This window comes from Pseudophryne corroboree, chromosome 11 (genome assembly GCF_028390025.1).
Source record: "Pseudophryne corroboree isolate aPseCor3 chromosome 11, aPseCor3.hap2, whole genome shotgun sequence".
In the NCBI taxonomy this organism is placed as follows: Eukaryota; Metazoa; Chordata; class Amphibia; order Anura; family Myobatrachidae; genus Pseudophryne; species Pseudophryne corroboree.
The window spans coordinates 332,579,928-332,600,802 of NC_086454.1; the positions used below are offsets into that span (position 1 = coordinate 332,579,928).

At 50.5% G+C, this 20,875-nt stretch overlaps 1 protein-coding gene across 6 annotated transcripts in view; it reads right to left on the reverse strand.

Moving 5' to 3' along the window:
• The window catches only part of NLRC5 (NLR family CARD domain containing 5), a 253,349-nt gene that overhangs the window by 128,914 nt on the left and 103,560 nt on the right, over positions 1 to 20,875 (reverse strand). For 5 of the 6 annotated variants that reach the window (XM_063945766.1, XM_063945765.1, XM_063945768.1 and 2 more), the window contains exons 33-35: positions 19,434 to 19,517; positions 11,147 to 11,230; positions 371 to 454 (exon numbers count right to left, since the gene is read on the reverse strand). In XM_063945766.1, coding sequence (XP_063801836.1) covers positions 371 to 454; positions 11,147 to 11,230; positions 19,434 to 19,517 — 252 coding nt within the window. Of the gene's footprint in view, positions 1 to 370; positions 455 to 11,146; positions 11,231 to 13,492; positions 13,649 to 19,433; positions 19,518 to 20,875 lie in introns of those variants that run through there. The other variant, XM_063945770.1, reaches the window with a different exon arrangement.

Below are 20,875 nucleotides of genomic sequence, written 5' to 3' on the forward strand. Positions count from 1 at the left end.
TTGCACACAGAGGTGAAAAGGTTTTTTCACAGTAAGAACAATACGTGTTTGGAATTCCCTGCCTGAGAGAGTAGTAATGGCGGACACGGTCAACACTTTTAAGAATGGGCTAGATAAATTCTTAATGGATAGGGATATACAGGGCTATGGTGCGTAGTCACGCACTATAGTTATAAAAAAAAGAGGAATAAGGAATAAACACAACGGCCGACATTAGCAACAGACAAAATTAGTCCTAAAAATAATACAGCATAGGAGACCACAAATAGGTTGAACTCGATGGACAAATTGTCTTTTTTCAACTTCAGAAACTATGTTACTATGTAGGACTACAGTATATCACAATGCATGTCCTGTTACATAAACTCACTTTATGACATTGAGGTTCCTCTTCTGAGTAAGCAAATGTGTGCAAGATAACGCTCCCTCTTCACCAACACAGTTACTGGAGACACTGAAGAAGAAAAGGATGTCAGTGTTAAAGCTGTTTATTTCCATAAACGCTACATTATGTGTAAATCTCAGGTTATTTTATTTTGTATTTTATTTAAAAGACGATTGAGTTAAAAAATGCATAAAAAAACATTGAAGGTACAATTGCGTCTGGAGACAACCTTGGGTTTAAGACAGGTGGCAGAGGTGCGAGGTGTGAAGACCAACCAAACCACAGGTCAGTGTCACAGGCAGACACAGGAGTCAGAAACAGGCCAGGTTGGTAATGGAAAATCAGAGGGACTCTATTGGTTTCTTTTTTTCTTTACACCCCCCCCCCCCCCTTCTTGTTTTGTATTCTGATGTTTGTGTAAAATTTCAATAAAAATTTAATATAAAAAAAGAAAAAGAAAATCAGAGGCACAATTAGACAGCTGGATACGGTGATAATAATGAACAAACCAGGTCAGTAATAGCTAGTAACAATGGAATGCAGAATACCTGTTGCTAAGGCTTACCATTAGGCAATGAGCGCTCTTTCTTTTTTTTAAATTGTGTAAATCTAACCCTGTTTCATCTTACGGATCATCTACAAGTATTCCCTATCTGGTTTAAGCAAAGATGCATACGGAAGCTCTTTAGCAGAAGGTGGGCATTTATATCAGAAGATGTGGTCCAAGCTCTTTCTACAGGACCAAGGACCAAAGTCCTTCCACTCAATAACATAAAACTATTTACCATACAACATCTTAGATATGCTTTACTGCAGATGATGATGATGATAATGATGATGACGACACAAGAGTGGTCTGAGAGAAAACTGATTGGTCATCAAAGATAGGAGTGAAAGGGAAGGGAAAGTAAGACATCTTAGGCAAGCTAAGTACCACTACTGATGTGAATTAGAGCTTTACATAAAACTGTAAATTAGATCTTTGTAAGGTGAAAGGTTGGTTACAAAGTCAAGATGTATGAGTGCACACTTTACTGGAACTGGGAGAGGCAGAAGACCGACATAGCTTCTCCAGGGACTGTTCTTTAGAATACACAGGACAGGTAAAGACAGGGTCAGACTAGCCCACAGGGGAACAGGGGAAACCACCGGTAGGCCCCACGGCCTGTGGGCCCTCCTCCTCCTCTAGGGATCAGGTTCCAGACTCTATCCTAGTGCACTTGAATTATGCATTATACTTATGTTACATTATACTTCACAAGAATATGGTTTATGATATATTTACCAAGGGGAACATGTACTCTGTAATGGTTAGCCAAACCTCTGTGGTGGCTGGCCACACCCCCACTGGAGTCTGGCCACACCCTTAAGCATAGGCCCCTACAACAGCATTCCCCCCCCCCCCCCCCCGGTGGGCCCTTCATGCCACAGTACGACACTGTGTAAAGATACAATTAGAGGAAGCTTTACAGATGTGTCCTCATATATCTCGCCTCAATACTCCATGATGCAGTTAATAGTGAGTGAACAATTTTAGGGTCAATACAATTATGACAAAGGGTGAGAGTTGCCGTTGCATTTCCACGCCGGCTACGGCACCCAAACTTGCACCCCTCGCGGCCTGATTTCTGCCTGAATTTGCTCATAATTGCTCGCAGCCCTATGTGGTCATACTAAGAGAATCTGCGCCTGTTATACGGCTGGTACAGGTTTCGATGCTGAGGCCGATGGTATTTAAGCGTCTAAGGACACTGACAGTGGGCGTCTCAGTCCTTGCACATTTGGACGCAGGGAAATGGTATTTCCTAGCGCTAGCATTTAGTCGCAAGCGCAACTACATCAACAGGAGCTAAATCGACCGCAGCAGCGGCAGCTCAGAATCCGCTATATGCCTGGTGAGTTAATCAGAATGTCATCAATACAGATGGTAACAAACCAAAAACACATTAATTATTCAATTGTAATTCATTAATTAACTACATCTCCTTGTCCTAATGAGGCTCTAAAAGACTTAGGGCCTAATTCAGACCTAATTGCTGTTGTGCAAAATCGTACAGCGGACGTATCGCTAGGCGAACGCAGGTTGATTGACAGGAAGCGGGCGTTTGGCGGTGGTAACTGCCCATTTTTTGTCAGTAAAAACGTAGGCGTTCCCAATCATTTTCTGTGGGTGTGTGACGTCAGCTCCGGCCCGATCAGCCTGATTCTTTCGCACTGTAGGAGTAAGTCCTGGGCTACGCACTGACTGGAAAAACCATTCAATAGTGAGTTGTGAACGGATTTGCAGCTGACCGGCGTTTGTAAAGCTTTTCGCACAGCGTAAGCAGATTTGCACGGGGCAGTATTTCAGATTTGCACGGGGCAGTCTGTCTGGGCGGCGACTATCTGATCACAAACTTCTGCAAAATTTGCAGAGGAGCAATCAGGTCTGAATTAGACTCTTAATGCGCTCAAAGAGTTTAGAAACCAATGGTAAATAGTTTGTTATGGTTATTTTGTTTAGACCTCAGTAATCGATGCTTGGTCTCAGAGAATGGTCTTTTCTCTCTACAAAACCAAAAAGCAGCACCAGGTGCAATAGAAGTTCAGGTAAAGTCATTTTCCAGATTCTAAAGATCAGAGGTTGCCCAAGAAAGGGAAGAATAGATTTAATGTTTTTTCAAGACATGTAAAAAACAGAACCACAAAAAACCTAAACCAGGAATGGATGTAGACCTGAAAGGATTGGATTATGAAATGACACTAGGATATTTCTTCTTTATGCAGAACCCAAATGTTTAGATAAGCTGAAGGCTGCATAAGCCTGAGGCCATATAAGCGATCAACTTTTTGTGATTGGTTGTTAAATGACTAAGCAGTTGCTAGGCAGATCAGTTTTCCCGGTTGGTTTTTTCCTATTGGTTTAAGGGGTTGTGCATCAGGATGAAGAGGAGGGTCTTAGGTTAGTATATAGGGGGTGGCCATCTTGCTAGACTCCCTCTTGCCTTTCAGTTTATGCCCCAGGAAGGATAAGTACTATTGCTTATTTTCACTGCCTGTAAATTGTTTTTGTTTTGTTTTTTTTTGAATTTCATTTGCCTTCTCTAGGGCATTATACAGTGCTGTGCCCCCTCTCTGCGTGTCATTGTATACTTTTGCAGATTCTCCCCCCTCTGCCATGCCTCGTCCAAAACGTGCAGCTCCCCCCCCCCGGCGCCTCGTGGATGCGGGGAGCGCCTTCCGCTCCCGCTCCCCGAGCGTTGCGCCACAGAGAGGACTTCCCCCTGTTTCAGACAGGCGGCGGGGACGGGCAGTTACAGCCCGCTCCCCTGCCGCACGGAGACGGGCGGCCAGCGGCCGCTCGTCACGTGGTGCCGATGCGCGCGGCTCGGCCGGGCCGCGCGTCCCGGCGCTCGCAGCGGGACGGGCCTCTCCTCTCCCTCCTGCCTCGGGCGTCTGCAGCACTTCCCCTCCGGCGGCCGGCGGCCGCTCTGCACGTGGCGCGGGTGCGCGCGGTCCGGCTGGGCCGCGCTCCCCGGCGTCTCCCGCGGGCGAAACGACTTCCCTCCCTCCTTCCATAAGTGCCTCCGGCCCTCCTCCTCCATCCCCGCGGTCGGCTCTCGGCGGCGTCCTGGGGGCACAAGCTGTGCCGGACGGCCGCGGCAGAGCTGCGGGGGGCGAGGGGGGGGTCAATATGCAGCTGGGGGATATGAGCCCAGGGCAGCGGGTAGCGGCTCCCGCTGTCCCCGGGACAATACAGGGCCCCATACTACCCCCCTCCAGCGGGGGGTTTAGCACACCGCACCTCAATTTAAATAATATTGGGCCGTTTGGGCCTAGTGTCGCCGGGGCGGGGGACGTGGCAGCGGCGGCCGCCACACCCGCCCCGGCGGCAGTCACATGGCAGGGTTTTCCCCCGGCCTCGGTGGCCTGCTCGGGCTCCTCCTGGGTGTCAGACGCCCCGACGCCATTAACGGCGCCCCCGCTCGTCGGTTTTCAAACCCCTCTCCACGCCCTTCCCGGTCCTTTTCAGTTTGGGTCCACACAGACATCCGTCTCGGCGGCTTATATGACGCCCGGCGGGGCGCTTTCGGTAGCAGCGCAGCAAGGCTTCGCGGGGAGCCAGTCCTTCCCCGGGGGTTTTGCGTGGCCTCCGGCTCCAGCATTCCCCTTAGCCGCCAGCATGCCTTCCATGGGCTTCATGACGGTGTCCGGCACACAGTTTTCCCCGCACGGGGCCAGCGCGGGCGCCGGCGTGCAGTCCACGTGGTCGGTCGGTGGCCCCCGAGTCGCGGTGCCCTTGCCGGCCTTTGCGGGCCTGCAGTCAGGGCAAGCACCGGGCGGTGGGTATCAGGTGGCACAGAGTTGGCCCCCTCTCGCGGCGCCCCCTCAGTTCCTTCCGGCGTCATACGGATGGGCGGGGGCGGGCGGCTGCCCGCCGCATACGGCGTGGCGGCCGTCTTACCCCGCGAGTTTCGGTGCAGTGAGCGGGTCAGCCTTTACGCAGTCGATCGGGTACACCTCGGCGGGGGCCCCCTCCCTGCAGCTGCCGGGCGGCCATCCGCCACGGAACGGGGGGACGGGCTCTCCGCCTCCGCATTTGCGGACAAGTGTTAATGATGTTCTGGTTCCCCCGGTGCCGGTTGTCCCCTCTTTTTCTCCCTTGCAGGTTCCGTCTAATTCAGGGGCTACGCCCGTCACGAGGCGAAGGTCACGGACAAGCGCGACTGCGAACGTGGAGGTACGGCCATCAGCGGAGGCGGGTGCAGCGGACGACGCGGTTCCGGGTCCTTCAAACTCCGGTGAGCTAAATATTCCTTTACACATTTCAACTTGTAGTTCCTCGTCTTCTAGCAGCGTATCATCCGGCTCTCCGCGGCGCCCGCGTAAATTAGCTAGGCTCATCGCGCGGCGAATGGCCAAGGAGGCGCACAAGGTGGCCGCTCCTGCGCAGGTGGTCCCCTCCGACCCTCCCCGTTACGGCGAGATGGTACATTGCGCCAACACGGCAGTGACAAGAGGGGTTCGTAAGCGCATGCGGGAAAAAATACGTAAGGGGAAGTATGTAGACATATTCACCCTTACAGAGGAAATGCGGCAGGGTTTTGACGCGGCCAAGAAACCGGGTGGTATTGGGGAAAATGCGTTTCGCAATTTTCACCAGTGGCTGCGTGGGTTTTTGGTGTTCATGGCTTGCTACACGGAATCGCGTCCCGCGGAGTAGGCCAACTTGGTGAAATATTTGTTTTTAGTACACGATATGTACTTAAAATACAATGGTTCCGCGTGGCGGGATTACGACGAGAAGTTTCGTCGCAATCAGGATGGCAACCCCACCCTGCCCGCGGGTTTTAAGGATGTTGAGGTGTGGTTGGAGGTCACGCAGCAGGTCAAACCCACCCCGGACGTCACGGCCAAGAAGCCCGGGGCGGCCGGGGCGGTGGCTTCTCGATTGACGGGAAAAGGCAAGTGCTTTGCCTACAACGACGGCAAATGCGGCAAAGGAACGGGCTGTCGTTTTCGCCACTCATGCAGGTTGTGCGGAGCCAGTCACCCGGCCAAGGAATGCACCGCGGCGACAGGCGGTAAGCCTGCCGCTTCCACCGAGGCCGGTGGAATTGGCAAGTAAGGCCTTCTCCCCGATTATAGTTCCCGAGTTGCAGCGCTGGCTTACCTTGTACCCCGATGAGTCGGCGGCATCGTTTCTCTTGCAGGGCTTTCAGCACGGTTTTCGTTTGCCAATCCCGGATTCGGTGTATGTGGTTGCACGCCAGAATTTGAGATCGGCTCGGGAATTCCCGCAGGAAGTCCGGCGGAAGGTTGACGGGGAGATTGGGCTGGGGCGCATGGCTGGGCCCTACGCCCTTTCCCCGTTGCCCTCCTTGTGCATTTCCCCAGTAGGGGTAGTGCCCAAGAAGGCCATAGGTAAGTTTCGTTTGATACAGCACTTGTCGCACCCGCCGGGGCTGTCGGTCAACGACGCTATCCCGGAAGCCCAATGCAGAGTTCGATATCAGTCGTTTGACGACGCGCTGCGATTAGTGCGGGATTGTGGTCCGGGGAGTCTGTTGGCAAAATTGGACGTGGAGTCGGCCTTTCGGCTACTCCCGCTACACCCAGATTCCCTGCGGTTTCTGGGTTTCAAAATAGGGGGCGAATTCTACGTCGATCGGTGTCTCCCCATGGGTTGCTCTGTCTCCTGCGCCTACTTTGAGTGCTTTAGCACGTTTTTGCACTGGTGCGTCCAGACCGCCTCCGGGCAGATGGGGGTGGCTCACTACCTGGATGACTTTCTTTTTGTAGGCCCCGGAGACAGTTCGGTCTGTGGGGGACATTCTCTCGGTGGCCAGGTCGTTATTCTGCGCTTTAGGGGTACCGGTTGCGCAGGATAAGTGCGAGGGTCCTTGCACTTGTCTTAGCTATTTAGGTATCGAGATTGACACGGTAGGGGGGTGCTGTCGCTTGCCCGAGGATAAGGTGCGGAAACTATTGGGTTTGATTACAGACTGTTTAGGAAAACGCAGGGTTCGGCTTAAACAGGTGCAGTCCTTGCTTGGTTCTCTCAATTTTGCGTGTCGGATTATCCCCATGGGTAGGATTTTCTGTCGCAAACTTGAGCGGGCCACCGCGGGGACGGTTCGACAGAATCACTCCGTGTACCTTTCCCGCGAGATCAAGGATGATTTGCGGATTTGGGTCTCGTTCCTGGTGTCCTTCAACAGGGAAGTGTTGTGGCCCGCTCCTTGTTGTTCCAGTAAGCAGCTGCAGTTGTTCACGGATGCTTCAGGCAGTCGAGGTTTCGGCGCGTTCTTCGCTGGCTCATGGTGCGCTGCGGCCTGGCCGGCATCTTGGGTAACGCGTGGGTTTACCAAGAACCTGCTTCTGCTGGAATTGTTCCCGATCTTAGTGGCGCTTGAGTTATGGGCCGGACGGTTCGCAAATAGGGACATTTTGTTTCTTTGCGACAACTTAGGGGTAGTGCATGCGATTAATAACCAGCGTTCCTCATCTCCGCAGGCGCTGCGATTGCCAAGGCATTTAGTGTTGGTTTGTTTGCAGCGCAATATTAATTTTAGGGCTCGCCACGTACCTGGAGTTGACAATGGAATTGCGGATGCATTGTCCCGGTTCCAGTTTGACAAATTCAGGACGTTGGTTCCGGGAGCGGAGGCAGAGGGGTTACAGTGCCCACCTTCTGTCTGGCAGATGGTCGAAGCGGTCTAACGGCGTTGGCCAGGTGTGCACTGGCTCCCTCTACGCTACGAGCGTATGATGCTGCATGGCGGGATTGGTCAGCCTTTCAGAGTAGGTACGGGGTAGCAGGTGAGTCCTCGGCCGACGCCCTGTTGACCTTTGTTTGGGAGCATTACCAAAACGGTAGGTCAAAAGCGGCCATGGCTACTGCCCTTGCGGGCATCGCCTTTCACTCGCGACTCCACGGGACAACGGACCCCACGGGGTCGTTTGTCCTTTCCAGAGCGCTGAAAGGTTGGGCTAGGTTGCACCCGGCGCCTGCGGATTCACGTAGGCCTATAACGTTGCAGCTGCTAGCGGAATTGCTGCGTGTGCTACCTCGGATTGCGTCCTCGGAATTTGAGGTGGCATTGTTTAGTAGCGCGTATGCCCTTGCCTTTTTCGGGGCTTTTCGGGTGAGCGAGCTAGTGGCGAGCAGCAAGGCGTCCCGGGAATCGGGTCTGCTCTACGAGAATGTGCGCTTGCAGGAGGGCCTGTTGCTCTGTAGGATTGTGCGGTCCAAGACAGATCAAACAGGTCGGGGTCGCTGGTTGTCCTTGGAGGCTCAGGGAGGTATGGGCGTTTGCCCGCTGCGGTTGACGCAAGAGTATGTGCGGTTAAGACCTCCGGGGGGCAACCAGTTGCTGGTGCACGCGCAGTTGGACCCTCTGACAAAGTTTCAGTTCTCATCGGTGTTCAAGAAATGTTTGACGGCGTTGGGCTTGCAGGAGGCGGACTTCGGTACTCATTCCTTTCGGATTGGGGCGGCTACCCATGCGGCGGCCGCTGGTTCATCACCAGCGGCTATTCGGGAGTTGGGTCGCTGGAAGTCGGCCTCCTATAAGTCCTATGTCCGTATAGATAAGTTATAAGTGCGCCTGTTGCGCTAACCCAAAAACGTGTTTACTCGTCGGTTTTTGAACGCTTACCGTTCAGGAATCGAGGGTGTGAAGCGAATTTTTAACATTTTTCCTCCGAGGGGGCCTAATTTCAATTGGCTGTTCTACCAAGGTCCACGGGAGGTTTTTTGAGTTTTCTCCTTCACTTGGGTTTTATTGGTTACGTTGTGTTTAAGTTACAGATTATGTGCATAATCTGACATTAGGATATTTTCTTTTACAGCTGTCAGCAATTTTGGAGACCACATATGGATGGTTGGTCATTCATATGTTTTTTGGGCGGAGAAACATCCCATGGCATCTAGGGCGACTGAGATTTTTGGGTCCCGGCAATTTAGATGGTTAGGTGTTAGGGGCATGTTATGGGGTGATTTGTTGCGCGTCCTTTTTTCTAGGGAGCGCCGCTGGGGTCGCCCCAGTTGTATTATCATTCATCTGGGTGGTAATGATCTGGGCCGAGTTAAAGGCATAGACTTGATTTTGTCTATAAAGGCGGATGTGGTGGCGATACGTTGTCACTGGCCTGGGGTATGCATTGTCTGGTCGGAAATGGTGCCCCGTTTCCATTGGCGTGGTGCGGTGCGTTTCTCGGCGCTGGAGAAAGCACGCAAAAAGGTGAACTCGACGGTGTCTCTGTTTGTCAAGGCCATAGGCGGAGTGGCAATTAAGCATCCTCTGCTGGTGCTGCGGAACAGGCAGTTCTATAGAGACGATGGGGTTCACCTTTCTCCGGAAGGAGTGCAGTTTTTTCTGGAAGATATTTTCGGTCTTTTTCGTTAGAGCTAGTTAGTTTCTGGTTGGTTAAGGTTCTGTTTGCGGATGGCGGTGGCGGTTTGGAAAACCTTGGTGGCGGGAAATCGCTGCCAACCAGCTGTCACACAGGCATAAGTGGTCATTGTGGGGCTCCCTCTTTAAATGGACGGCAGGTGTGTCCTTTTCTTGCGGTTGGACATTTAGACGTTCCCCTGCGGGAACCGAACGTTTGCCAGAGAAAGAGGGGTAAGGCCAGCACAATGCGGGTTATGCGGGAAGGAGGCGGGGTATGTGTACTCCCCTCCTTGGTTTGGTGGTTTGTCATCTAGGTGACGGGTGCTGGTGTTTGGCAGCGGTTTTCTGTTTGCCATCCTCCAAACTAAAGTTAATATATATTCAATTCAATTCTAATTCGGCCTCAATTATTAGTTTAAAGAGTTGGTCAGCGATTAATAAACATCGTCTGACCTTTAACTCCAGCTACTGTGTCCGTGTCTTTATTTCAGTGTGTGGTGTGGTTTTATTTAGTGATAAGCTAGCTTAAGTAAAAGGTTTATGTAATCACAATAAAGTTATGAGCGGCTTAGATAAGCTGAAGGCTGCATAAGCCTGAGGCCATATAAGCGATCAACTTTTTGTGATTGGTTGTTAAATGACTAAGCAGTTGCTAGGCAGATCAGTTTTCCCGGTTGGTTTTTTCCTATTGGTTTAAGGGGTTGTGCATCAGGATGAAGAGGAGGGTCTTAGGTTAGTATATAGGGGGTGGCCATCTTGCTAGACTCCCTCTTGCCTTTCAGTTTATGCCCGCCCGCCCTCCCAGAATGCGTCTACGTTTTTTTTTTTTTTTTTGTTTTGTTCTTGCTGTGGGCTATTGAAAGCCAGATTGGCGGGAAATCGCTGCCAACCAGCTGTCACACAGGCATAAGTGGTCATTGTGGGGCTCCCTCTTTAAATGGACGGCAGGTGTGTCCTTTTCTTGCGGTTGGACATTTAGACGTTCCCCTGCGGGAACCGAACGTTTGCCAGAGAAAGAGGGGTAAGGCCAGCACAATGCGGGTTATGCGGGAAGGAGGCGGGGTATGTGTACTCCCCTCCTTGGTTTGGTGGTTTGTCATCTAGGTGACGGGTGCTGGTGTTTGGCAGCGGTTTTCTGTTTGCCATCCTCCAAACTAAAGTTAATATATATTCAATTCAATTCTAATTCGGCCTCAATTATTAGTTTAAAGAGTTGGTCAGCGATTAATAAACATCGTCTGACCTTTAACTCCAGCTACTGTGTACGTGTCTTTATTTCAGTGTGTGGTGTGGTTTTATTTAGTGATAAGCTAGCTTATGTAAAAGGTTTATGTAATCACAATAAAGTTATGAGCGGCTTAAATGAAGGGGAACACTCTTGAACCAGACAAATGCTCCAGGAATCATTCACCAATACTGGAATCTGGTGCTTTTCAATCAGAGCTTGCTTAAAAAAAGTTACTAGCAGCCCCTAAATCAAAGTGGACTTGGTACAAAATATTTCAGAATATGAGATAAAAACTGAAAACAGTAGTTTTAGAAAAAACTCAACTGGTTCAATAGTTGTCAAGGCTGCCCAAGATAGCTGCTCCGGAACCCCTAGGCTTTGGCCATTCCCAATTTCAGGGGACACTGGTTGGCAAAGTGTCAAGCTCTAAAGCCAACTTATGAAATTGAATGGTATTCTGACTAATAGACAGTAACCTCAGCAACCACTACAGCACAGAGATTGGTTGTCACCAGGGCCACGCTGAATGATGGCAATGGGTTCTGTGGCAAGGCTCCCACAGGTTGTGACTCCCAGGATCCATCTGCTGGGTACCACCGGATTCACCACAGCTGCTCCACATAGATTTGCGTTTAGGAGCTGAAACAAACTTACTCAATATTTTGGACTGATTTGCAATGAATCAGGCTGTCTGTAAGAGCTGTTAGGCCGACATGGGACATCTGTGTAGAAGCCAATCTGTAAAAAGCAAAGAGTGAGAGATAATTATACCAGCAAGACTAGTTCTACAGAGTACATTTATATCCCTTTTACAGACACTAACTAGTGAAAGCACAAAACTGAAAGAATAAAAAATCCATCAATAATTTTTATCATATTAAACTTCGTTCTTCCAACTAGCAGATCCACGGGGGTCACCATTACCTGCGGCTTTGGAGAAACATGACCAAGCTGGCATCTGCTATGCCAATGTACATTCCAGCAGACACCAGCTAGGTAAGGACTGAACATACTGTAGGACAGCCTGTAGCCAATCAGAATGTTAACAGCAGCATCAGTGCTTAATAAAACTGTGTATTTAGAAATGTAATGTCTGCAACTGAAAGAAATTTTGCATTAAAGGACGGGAGTGTGGCAGAGGGCGGACGTGAGAATCCTGGAGCTAAGGGAGAATCAGATCAAAGGGGGTATAGGAGGGAAACCAGAGATCAGAAGGGTATATTTAGGTTATGGAATGAGGCCCTAGGGGGTAAATTTACTAAGATGGGAGTTCTATTTAAGATGGGATGTTGCCCATAGCAACCGATCAGATTCCAGGTATTATCTTCTAATAGGTGCTAGATAAATGAGAAGCAGAATCTGATTGGTTGCTATGGGCAACATCCCATCTTAAATAGAACTCCCGTCTTAGTAAATTTACCCCTAGGTGTCCAGACCTTTCTAAAGGAGAAAGAAGAGTGCTGTAAAATCCTCATCATGAATTCCGTCTGGAACATGTGCCAGATCCTGGATGTGTTGTCATGTAAAGTAGAAGCAAGGGACTGTTTCTAGGAAGCAGCAATTTGGCAGGTGACAGCTGAGACATATGTCCACTTTATTTTGGTGACGGGATGTGGAAAGGACGCTTAGGGGAAGAAGAAAATGTTTAGGAGAGAGCTGGACACTTGCGCCCAGAAGGGTGCTAATAACACACATTACCACCCGTCAGAGTTCTGTGGGGACAACTCCACCATATATGGAGAAATGAGCCATCCACGCGACAACCTCTACAGCAGGTACTGGGAATGTGGGCAATAATGTATGTAAACATGTCTTCATTTTAATATCATATATATTATCTGTATACTGTAAATTCAAGTGACTTGCTGAGCACATTTGAAGATGGACTGATGGAGTGTATTTTCGCTTTGCAAGTGTGCGAACGTGTGTGCAGCCGAGAGGGACAAAAAAGTTTTTTCGAGTTTCTGAGTAGCTCTGGACTAACTCAGCCCTTGCGATCACTTCAGTCTTTTTGGTCACGGAATTGACGTCAGACACCCGCCCAGCAAACGCCTGGACACACCTGCGCTTTTCCAAACACTCACCCACTAACGCCCTCTTCCTGTCAATCTCCTTGAAATCGGCTGTGCAAATGGATTCTTCGTTAAATCCATCGCCCAGCACCGATCCTCTTTGTACCCGTACGACGCGCCTGCGCATTGCGGTGCATGCGCAGTAGTGACCTGTTCGCTGCGCTGCGAAAAACGGCAGCATGCAATCAGGTCGGAATGACCCCCAACAGGATATATCTCGTATAGCAATTTGACCAAGATACATCCCACATGTATTCTGCCATTTTTCCATGGCAGTATGCATCAATACTCTTCCAACGTAGGAACCAACCTGGTCTTGTCATGTAAAGGATTGCCATTTCACAAACGGGCTATTACATTTCACCCACAGAGTCCTTTGGATCCCTCTCTGGGGAGTTTTTGCAAAAAGAAGCCATAGGCTTCTCCAGGCGACACTATCTACAAAAAGTTATGCATTCTGGAGCATGATGTACAGTATATGGGCACAGCGCTGCTCCATAACATTCGATGGTGCTAGACGTGCAGTGGGTTCCCCCCCAGATATCAACGCTATCTGCTTTAGATCTTTTCAATACATATGAGTATCCATATGTATTGTATTGCAGTAAACCTCTAAAACAAAATAAATAAGCTTTCTGAGGTTTTACAGCACTTTCATGCTTGATACATCCTGCTGAGAGAGGGAGAGAGACAGAGAGGGAGAGAGAGACAGAGAGAGAGAGAAAGAGAGAGAGAGAGAGAGATACAAGCTTTAGGTGGTCATTCCGAGTTGATCGCAGCCAGCAAGTTTTTGCTGCTGCTGCGATCAACTAGTCCACGCCAATGGGGGAGTGTATTTTAGCTTAGCAGGGCTGCGATCACTTGTGCAGCCCTGCTAAGCTAAAAAAATTTCAAGCAAAAGAAGACTAGACCTGTACCTGTGCGATGATCTCTGCGATGCTGGGGCCGGTTTTGACGTCAGACATCCGCCCTCCGTTCTCCTGGACACGCCTGCGTTTTCCTTACCACTCCCCGAATACGGCAGCCAACGGTTCGGATCCGCCCTGGAACGCCTTCTTCCTGTCAATCTTCTTTGCGGACGGCTCTGCAACAGCTTCCTTTGTTAGACGCAACGTAACCTGGCGACCCCTGTCGCCGGGTAACGTCGCGCACGTGCACTGCGGCCGCCGCACATGCGCATTCCGGAACCGTTCGCACCGCAGCGATAAACTGCTGTGTGCTAACGGGTCGGAATGACACCCTTAGACTTTACAGTCCAGCTTTAGACATCACTTAAAGCTTACATTATACTCAGTGTGCCTTGCTATTACAGTATTGGGGTAAAACAAGTCTGCAAAAATAAAATGTGTTGTCCTGTTAATATATGGGAGGATGATAACGGCTCTGCAACAGCTTTCTTTGTTAGACTCAACGTAACCCGGCGACCCCTGTTGCCGGGTAACGTCGCGCACGTGCACTGCGGCCGCCGCGCATGCGCATTCCGGAACCGTTCGCACCGCAGCGATAAACTGCTGTGTGCTAACGGGTCGGGTCTTATGGGCAGTATGGATGGTGTAATGCAGGCCTGGCCAACCTGTGGCTCTCCAGATGTTATGAAACTACATGTCCCAGCATGCCCTGCCACAGTTTTAGCATTCTCTAAAAGCAAAACTGTGGCAAAGCATGATGGGATTTGTAGTTTTACAACAGCTGGAGAGCCACAGGTTGGCCAGGCCTGGTGTAATGGTTAGCATTATTGCCTCACAGCACTGAGGTCATGGGTTCGATTCCCACCATGGCCCTAACTGTGTGGAGTTTGTATATTCTCCCCGTACTTGCGTGGGTTTCCTCTGGGTACTCCGGTTTCCTCCCACAATCCAAAAATATACTGGAAGGTTAATTGGCTCCCAACAAAATTAACCCTAGCATGAATGTGTGTGCGTGTACATGTGATAGGGAATATAGATTGTAAGCTCCACTGGGGCAGGGACTGATGTGAATGACCGAATATTCTCTGTAAAGCGCTGCGGAATATGTGTGCGCTATAAAAATAACTGGTAATAAATAATAAATAATAAAATAAATGATAAATAAGGACAGAGCAGAATAATTTAGGAGATGATGGTATTGATCCGGTGTGACTGTAAGGACAGGGACTGCTTACGAATGTGAAGAGCAGAATGGAGGCATGTAGGGGGTCATTCCAACCCGTTCGCACGCAGCGGTTCTTCGCTGTGGTGCGAACGGGACGGAACTGCACATGCGCGGCGGGCGCAACGCTCGCGTCGTTGCCCGGCGACGGCTGTCGCCAGGCAGCGGATGGAACAAAGAGGAAAGTGATCGCTAGCGCGATCGCAAGAACATTGACAGCGGGGGGGCCGTTCCGGGGCGTCTACTCACTGTTCTCCGGGCGTGGAGATCCGAACGCGGGCGTGTCCAGGCGTTTGGAGGGTGGATGTCTGACGTCAATCCCGGGACCTTCGTCGCTGGATCCGTCGCACAGGGTAAGTAGGTCTGACCCTGGTCTTGTTTTGCAGGAAACTTTTTAGCATAGCAGGGCTGCACAAGCGATCGCAGCCCTGCTATGCTGAAATACACTCCCCCATAGGCGGCGTCAAGTTGATCGCACCAGCAGCAAAAAGTTGCTACGTGCGATCAACTGGGAATGAGGGCCATAGTCACAGAGGCAGAATTAGACAGTGGTTAGGTGCAGAGTTCCCCCGCAGTACAGAAATGATGGGAGGCCCTTAGCAGAATATTGCCAGTTACAAGTCTATACGCAACATATATCCTGCAGCCATGACACACTGGTGGCAATAGGTAGTGGACTGGCGGCAAAACACACACTTGCGCTGACTCCAGTTTCGTTTTCCCATCTTGGCCATGGGTGATCTACTCGCTGGGTTTACCAGCTTGGCGGCTTCACTACAGGATTTGCTAGACTTAAAAGAAAATGTTGTCTTGTATATTACGTGCTGTAATGTTTATTACTAGTTTATGATCCATGTATATTATACGTGTCATATATCTGTCATATTTAAAAACATGGGGCCTGATCAGGTGCAGTTGTATTACGCATACTGTAGCTGCCGCTTCCTGCGACGCTCACATATAGTAATGCAGCAGGAGGCGCCTGGTATAATAGACATCTCCTACATGTATGTGTGATCCACTGCTGGATCCGAGGACGCAGCATCAGATCACTCTGTGACACCATCAGCCTGCTGAGATAGGATCCGAGGACGCAGCATCAGACCACTCTGTGACACCATCAGCCTGCTGAGATAGGATCCGAGGACGCAGCATCAGACCACTCTGTGACACCATCAGCCTGCTGAGATAGGATCCGAGGACGCAGCATCAGACCACTCTGTGACACCACCAGCCCGCTGAGATAGGATCCGAGGACGTAGCATCAGATCACTTTGTGACACCATCAGCCCGCTGAGATAGGATCCGAGGACGCAGCATCAGATCACTCTGACACCATCAGCCTGCTGAGATAGGATCCGAGGACGCAGCATCAGACCACTCTGTGACACCATCAGCCTGCTGAGATAGGATCCGAGGACGCAGCATCAGATCACTCTGTGACACCACCAGCCCGCTGAGATAGGATCTGAGGACGCAGCATCTGATCACTCTGTGACACCACCAGCCCGCTGAGATAGGATCTGAGGACGCAGCATCAGATCACTCTGTGACACCACCAGCCCGCTGAGATAGGATCCGAGGACGCAGCATCAGATCACTCTGTGACACCACCAGCCCCTCTGAGATAGGATCCGAGAATGCAGCATCAGATACCTCTGTGACACCACCAGCCCGCTGAGATAGGATCCGAGGACGCAGCATCAGATCACTATGTGACACCATCAGCTCGCCGAGATAGGATCCGAGGACGCAGCATCAGATCACTCTGTGACACCATCAGCCCGCTGAGATAGGATCCGAGGACACAGCATCAGATCACTCTGTGACACCACCAGCCTGCTGAGATAGGATCCGAGGACGCAGCATCAGATCACTCTGTGACACCACCAGCCCGCTGAGATAGGATCTGAGGACGCAGCATCTGATCACTCTGTGACACCACCAGCCCGCTGAGATAGGATCTGAGGACGCAGCATCAGATCACTCTGTGACACCACCAGCCCCTCTGAGATAGGATCCGAGGACGCAGCATCAGATCACTCTGTGACACCATCAGCTCGCTGAGATAGGATCCGAGGACACAGCATCAGATCACTCTGTGACACCATCAGCCTGCTGAGATAGGATCCGAGGACGCAGCATCAGATCACTCTGTGACACCACCAGCTCGCTGAGATAGGATCCGAGGACACAGCATCAGATCACTCTGTGACACCACCAGCTCGCTGAGATAGGATCCGAGGACACAGCATCAGATACCTCTGTGACACCACCAGCTCGCTGAGATAGGATCCGAGGACGCAGCATCAGATCACTATGTGACACCATCAGCTCGCTGAGATAGGATCCGAGGACGCAGCATCAGATCACTCTGTGACACCATCAGCTCGCTGAGATAGGATCCGAGGACGCAGCATCAGATCACTCTGTGACACCACCAGCCCCTCTGAGATAGGATCCGAGGACGCAGCATCAGATCACTCTGTGACACCACCAGCTCGCTGAGATAGGATCCGAGGACACAGCATCAGATCACTCTGTGACACCACCAGCTCGCTGAGATAGGATCCGAGGACGCAGCATCAGATCACTATGTGACACCATCAGCTCGCTGAGATAGGATCCGAGGACGCAGCATCAGATCACTCTGTGACACCATCAGCTCGCTGAGATAGGATCCGAGGACACAGCATCAGATCACTCTGTGACACCACCAGCCTGCTGAGATAGGATCCGAGGACGCAGCATCAGATCACTCTGTGACACCACCAGCCCGCTGAGATAGGATCCGAGGACGCAGCATCAGATCACTATGTGACACCATCAGCTCGCTGAGATAGGATCCGAGGACGCAGCATCAGATCACTCTGTGACACCATCAGCTCGCTGAGATAGGATCCGAGGACGCAGCATCAGATCACTCTGTGACACCACCAGCTCACTGAGATAGGATCCGAGGACGCAGCATCAGATCACTCTGTGACACCACCAGCCTGCTGAGATAGGATCCGAGGACGCAGCATCAGATCACTCTGTGACACCATCAGCTCGCTGAGATAGGATCCGAGGACACAGCATCAGATCACTCTGTGACACCATCAGCTCGCTGAGATAGGATCCGAGGACGCAGCATCAGATCACTCTGTGACACCACCAGCTCGCTGAGATAGGATCCGAGGACGCAGCATCAGATCACTCTGTGACACCACCAGCTCGCTGAGATAGGATCCGAGGACGCAGCATCAGATCACTCTGTGACACCACCAGCTCGCTGAGATAGGATCCGAGGACGCAGCATCAGATCACTCTGTGACACCACCAGCCCACTGAGATAGGATCCGAGGACGCAGCATCAGATCACTCTGTGACACCATCAGCTCGCTGAGATAGGATCCGAGGACACAGCATCAGATCACTCTGTGACACCACCAGCCTGCTGAGATAGGATCCGAGGACGCAGCATCAGATCACTCTGTGACACCATCAGCTCGCTGAGATAGGATCCGAGGACGCAGCATCAGATCACTCTGTGACACCACCAGCCCGCTGAGATAGGATCCGAGGACGCAGCATCAGATCACTCTGTGACACCATCAGCCCGCTGAGAAAACTGAGGTTTGCGCATTCCGGCCGCCGCAGCTCCAGTACCGTCAGACCCTGTCCTCAGCACTCCTACATAACGGAGTCAACACACCTCAGTTTTGTTAAACGGAGACCATCGCTGCCCTCTCCCCGCCCCCAAACAGCTGCAGACTGTCAATGACTTGACGTCTGCAGCCGCTTTGCAAGCAGTGACGCAGGGACCATACTGCACATGCGCTGTACAGGTCCTGCGCATGCTCACTGTGTACCAAACATAGGTACATTGCATGATTTCCCTCATTGCGACCAGCCTGAATCAAGCCAATTATGAATAAGAACTGCACAAAACGTTATCACTGGGTGGAACACTAGACACTCGTATAAAGATTGGAGAGTGCGTCGTGTGCTGCTCCTCCGGCTACGCAGTATGTTATCTTTATGTTCCCGTATACAGCACTCCTGTGACAGGTGCACTCTGAAGGTGCTCTATGAGCGACGTCACCTAGTGTGTTCCCTTCCTTGCCGGGGCGGTCAGCGGCAGTGCGTACACACTGAGCCATATGCAAACGACAGTCCAAATTGAGCTGCATGCACGGCCGACAGCGAGGGGCGTTAACCACCCACAGGGCCGCGCATCGCTTGACGGGGACGGCGGCATACGCACTTAGCAATAAAGTAAACAATGTCGCTCAGAAAGGGTCAACATAAGCCATGTTGTTTAATTTATCGCTAAGTGTGTACCCACCTTTACTGAAGGGAACTGAAGGCCTGATTCATGATTGTAAATAAAGCAAGCAAATTTGTGTTTGGATCAAACCACGTTACCATGCAAGGGGAGTAAATCCCTTTATACGTTTTCTGTGCAGGGTAAATACTGGCTGTTTTTGCATGTAGCCCACACATGTTAGATAGCTTTATTTTGACACTGCAATTTAGATTTTAGTTTGAACACACCCCACCAAAATCTAACTCTCTCTGCACATGTTACATCTGCCCCACCTGCAGTCCAGCATGGGTTTGCCCAGTTGCTTGCTTTTTTCCTTTACTTACAAACATGAATCAGACCCTGAGTTCTCATTGCAGGGAATGTAGGTGTTTCTGATTTGTAGTAATGTAATAGTATGCAGCACATATGAGAATGAGAAATTACTCACTTAATCATCTTCAGGGCCGGAAGGGAACCCAGAAACCCTGCAACGATCTGCACGCCTCTATCACCGAGACAATTGTGCGATAAGCTGTGAGGACAGAAGAGGAGTGGTAGCATATTTATTAGAAGTAATAGGACATGACCTTAGTATTGCACAAAATAAAGAACGTGGCCTAATACAAAGGAGACTATTTCAAAAGGTTGGAAAACATGGAGTTTCTGGTTTTTATTATATTTCACCTTCTTAAAAATCAGTGAAAGTCTTTGACATATAGGTGGTCATTCCGAGTCGTTCGCTAGCTGCAATCGGTCGCTTTGCAGCGATGAGGCAAAAAAAAAAAACGGCACTTCTGCGCATGCGTATGCGGCGCAATGCGCATGCGCGACATACTTTCACAACGGCCGATGTAGTTTCACACAAGGTCTAGCGAAGCTTTTCAGTCGCACTGCTGGCCGCAGAGTGATTGACATGAAGTGGGCGTTTCTGGGTGTCAACTGACCGTTTTCAGGGAGTGTTCGTAAAAACGCAAGCGTGGCTGGAAAAACGCAGGCGTGGCTGGGAGAACGCAGGGCGCGTTCGTGACTTCAAAACAGGAACTGAACAGTCTGAAGGGATCGCAAGAGCTGAGTAGGTCTGAAGCGATCCTTTCGTTCGCACTTCTGCTAAGCTAAAATACACTCCCAGTGGGCGGCGGCATAGCGTTTGCACGGCTGCTACAAACTGCTAGCGAGCGATCAACTCGGAATGACCACCATAATTAACTGATATTGCTAAATATCTTAGTAAAGTTCAGACTTCTCAGCCTTCCAATGCTCAAAGTCAGTTTTTGGAAGCATAAACCTAGGAAAAAATAGCAAGATAGGAGAAAAAAGTGAAAAAAAGGAAATCATTGGACAAAATACTAAGCCCCAGATTTATCAAGCCTTGGAGAGTGATAAATTGCATGGTGATAAAGTACAAGCCAATCAGCTCCTAGCTGCCATGTCACAGGCTGTGTTTGAAAAATGACAGGAGCTGATTGGTTGGTACTTTATCACCGTGCAATTTATCACTCTCTAAGGCTTGATAAATCTGGGGCTTAGTATTTTGGCCCTCATTCCGAGTTGTTCGCTCGTTAGCTGCTTTTAGCAGCATTGCACACACTAAGCCGCCGCCCTCTGGGAGTGAATCTTAGCTTAGCAGAATAGTGAACGAAAGATTCGCAAAATAGCGAATAGAAATTTCTTAGCAGTTTCTGAGTAGCTCCAGACCTACTCACAAATAGCGATCAGTTCAGGCCGTTTCGTTCCTGGTTTGACGTCACACACGCCCAGCGTCCGGCCAACCACTCCCCCGTTTCTCCAGACACTCCCACGTTTTTCCGCACACTCCCAGAAAACGGCCAGTTTCCGCCCAGAAACACCCACTTCCTGTCAATCACACTACGATCACTTCAACGATGAAAA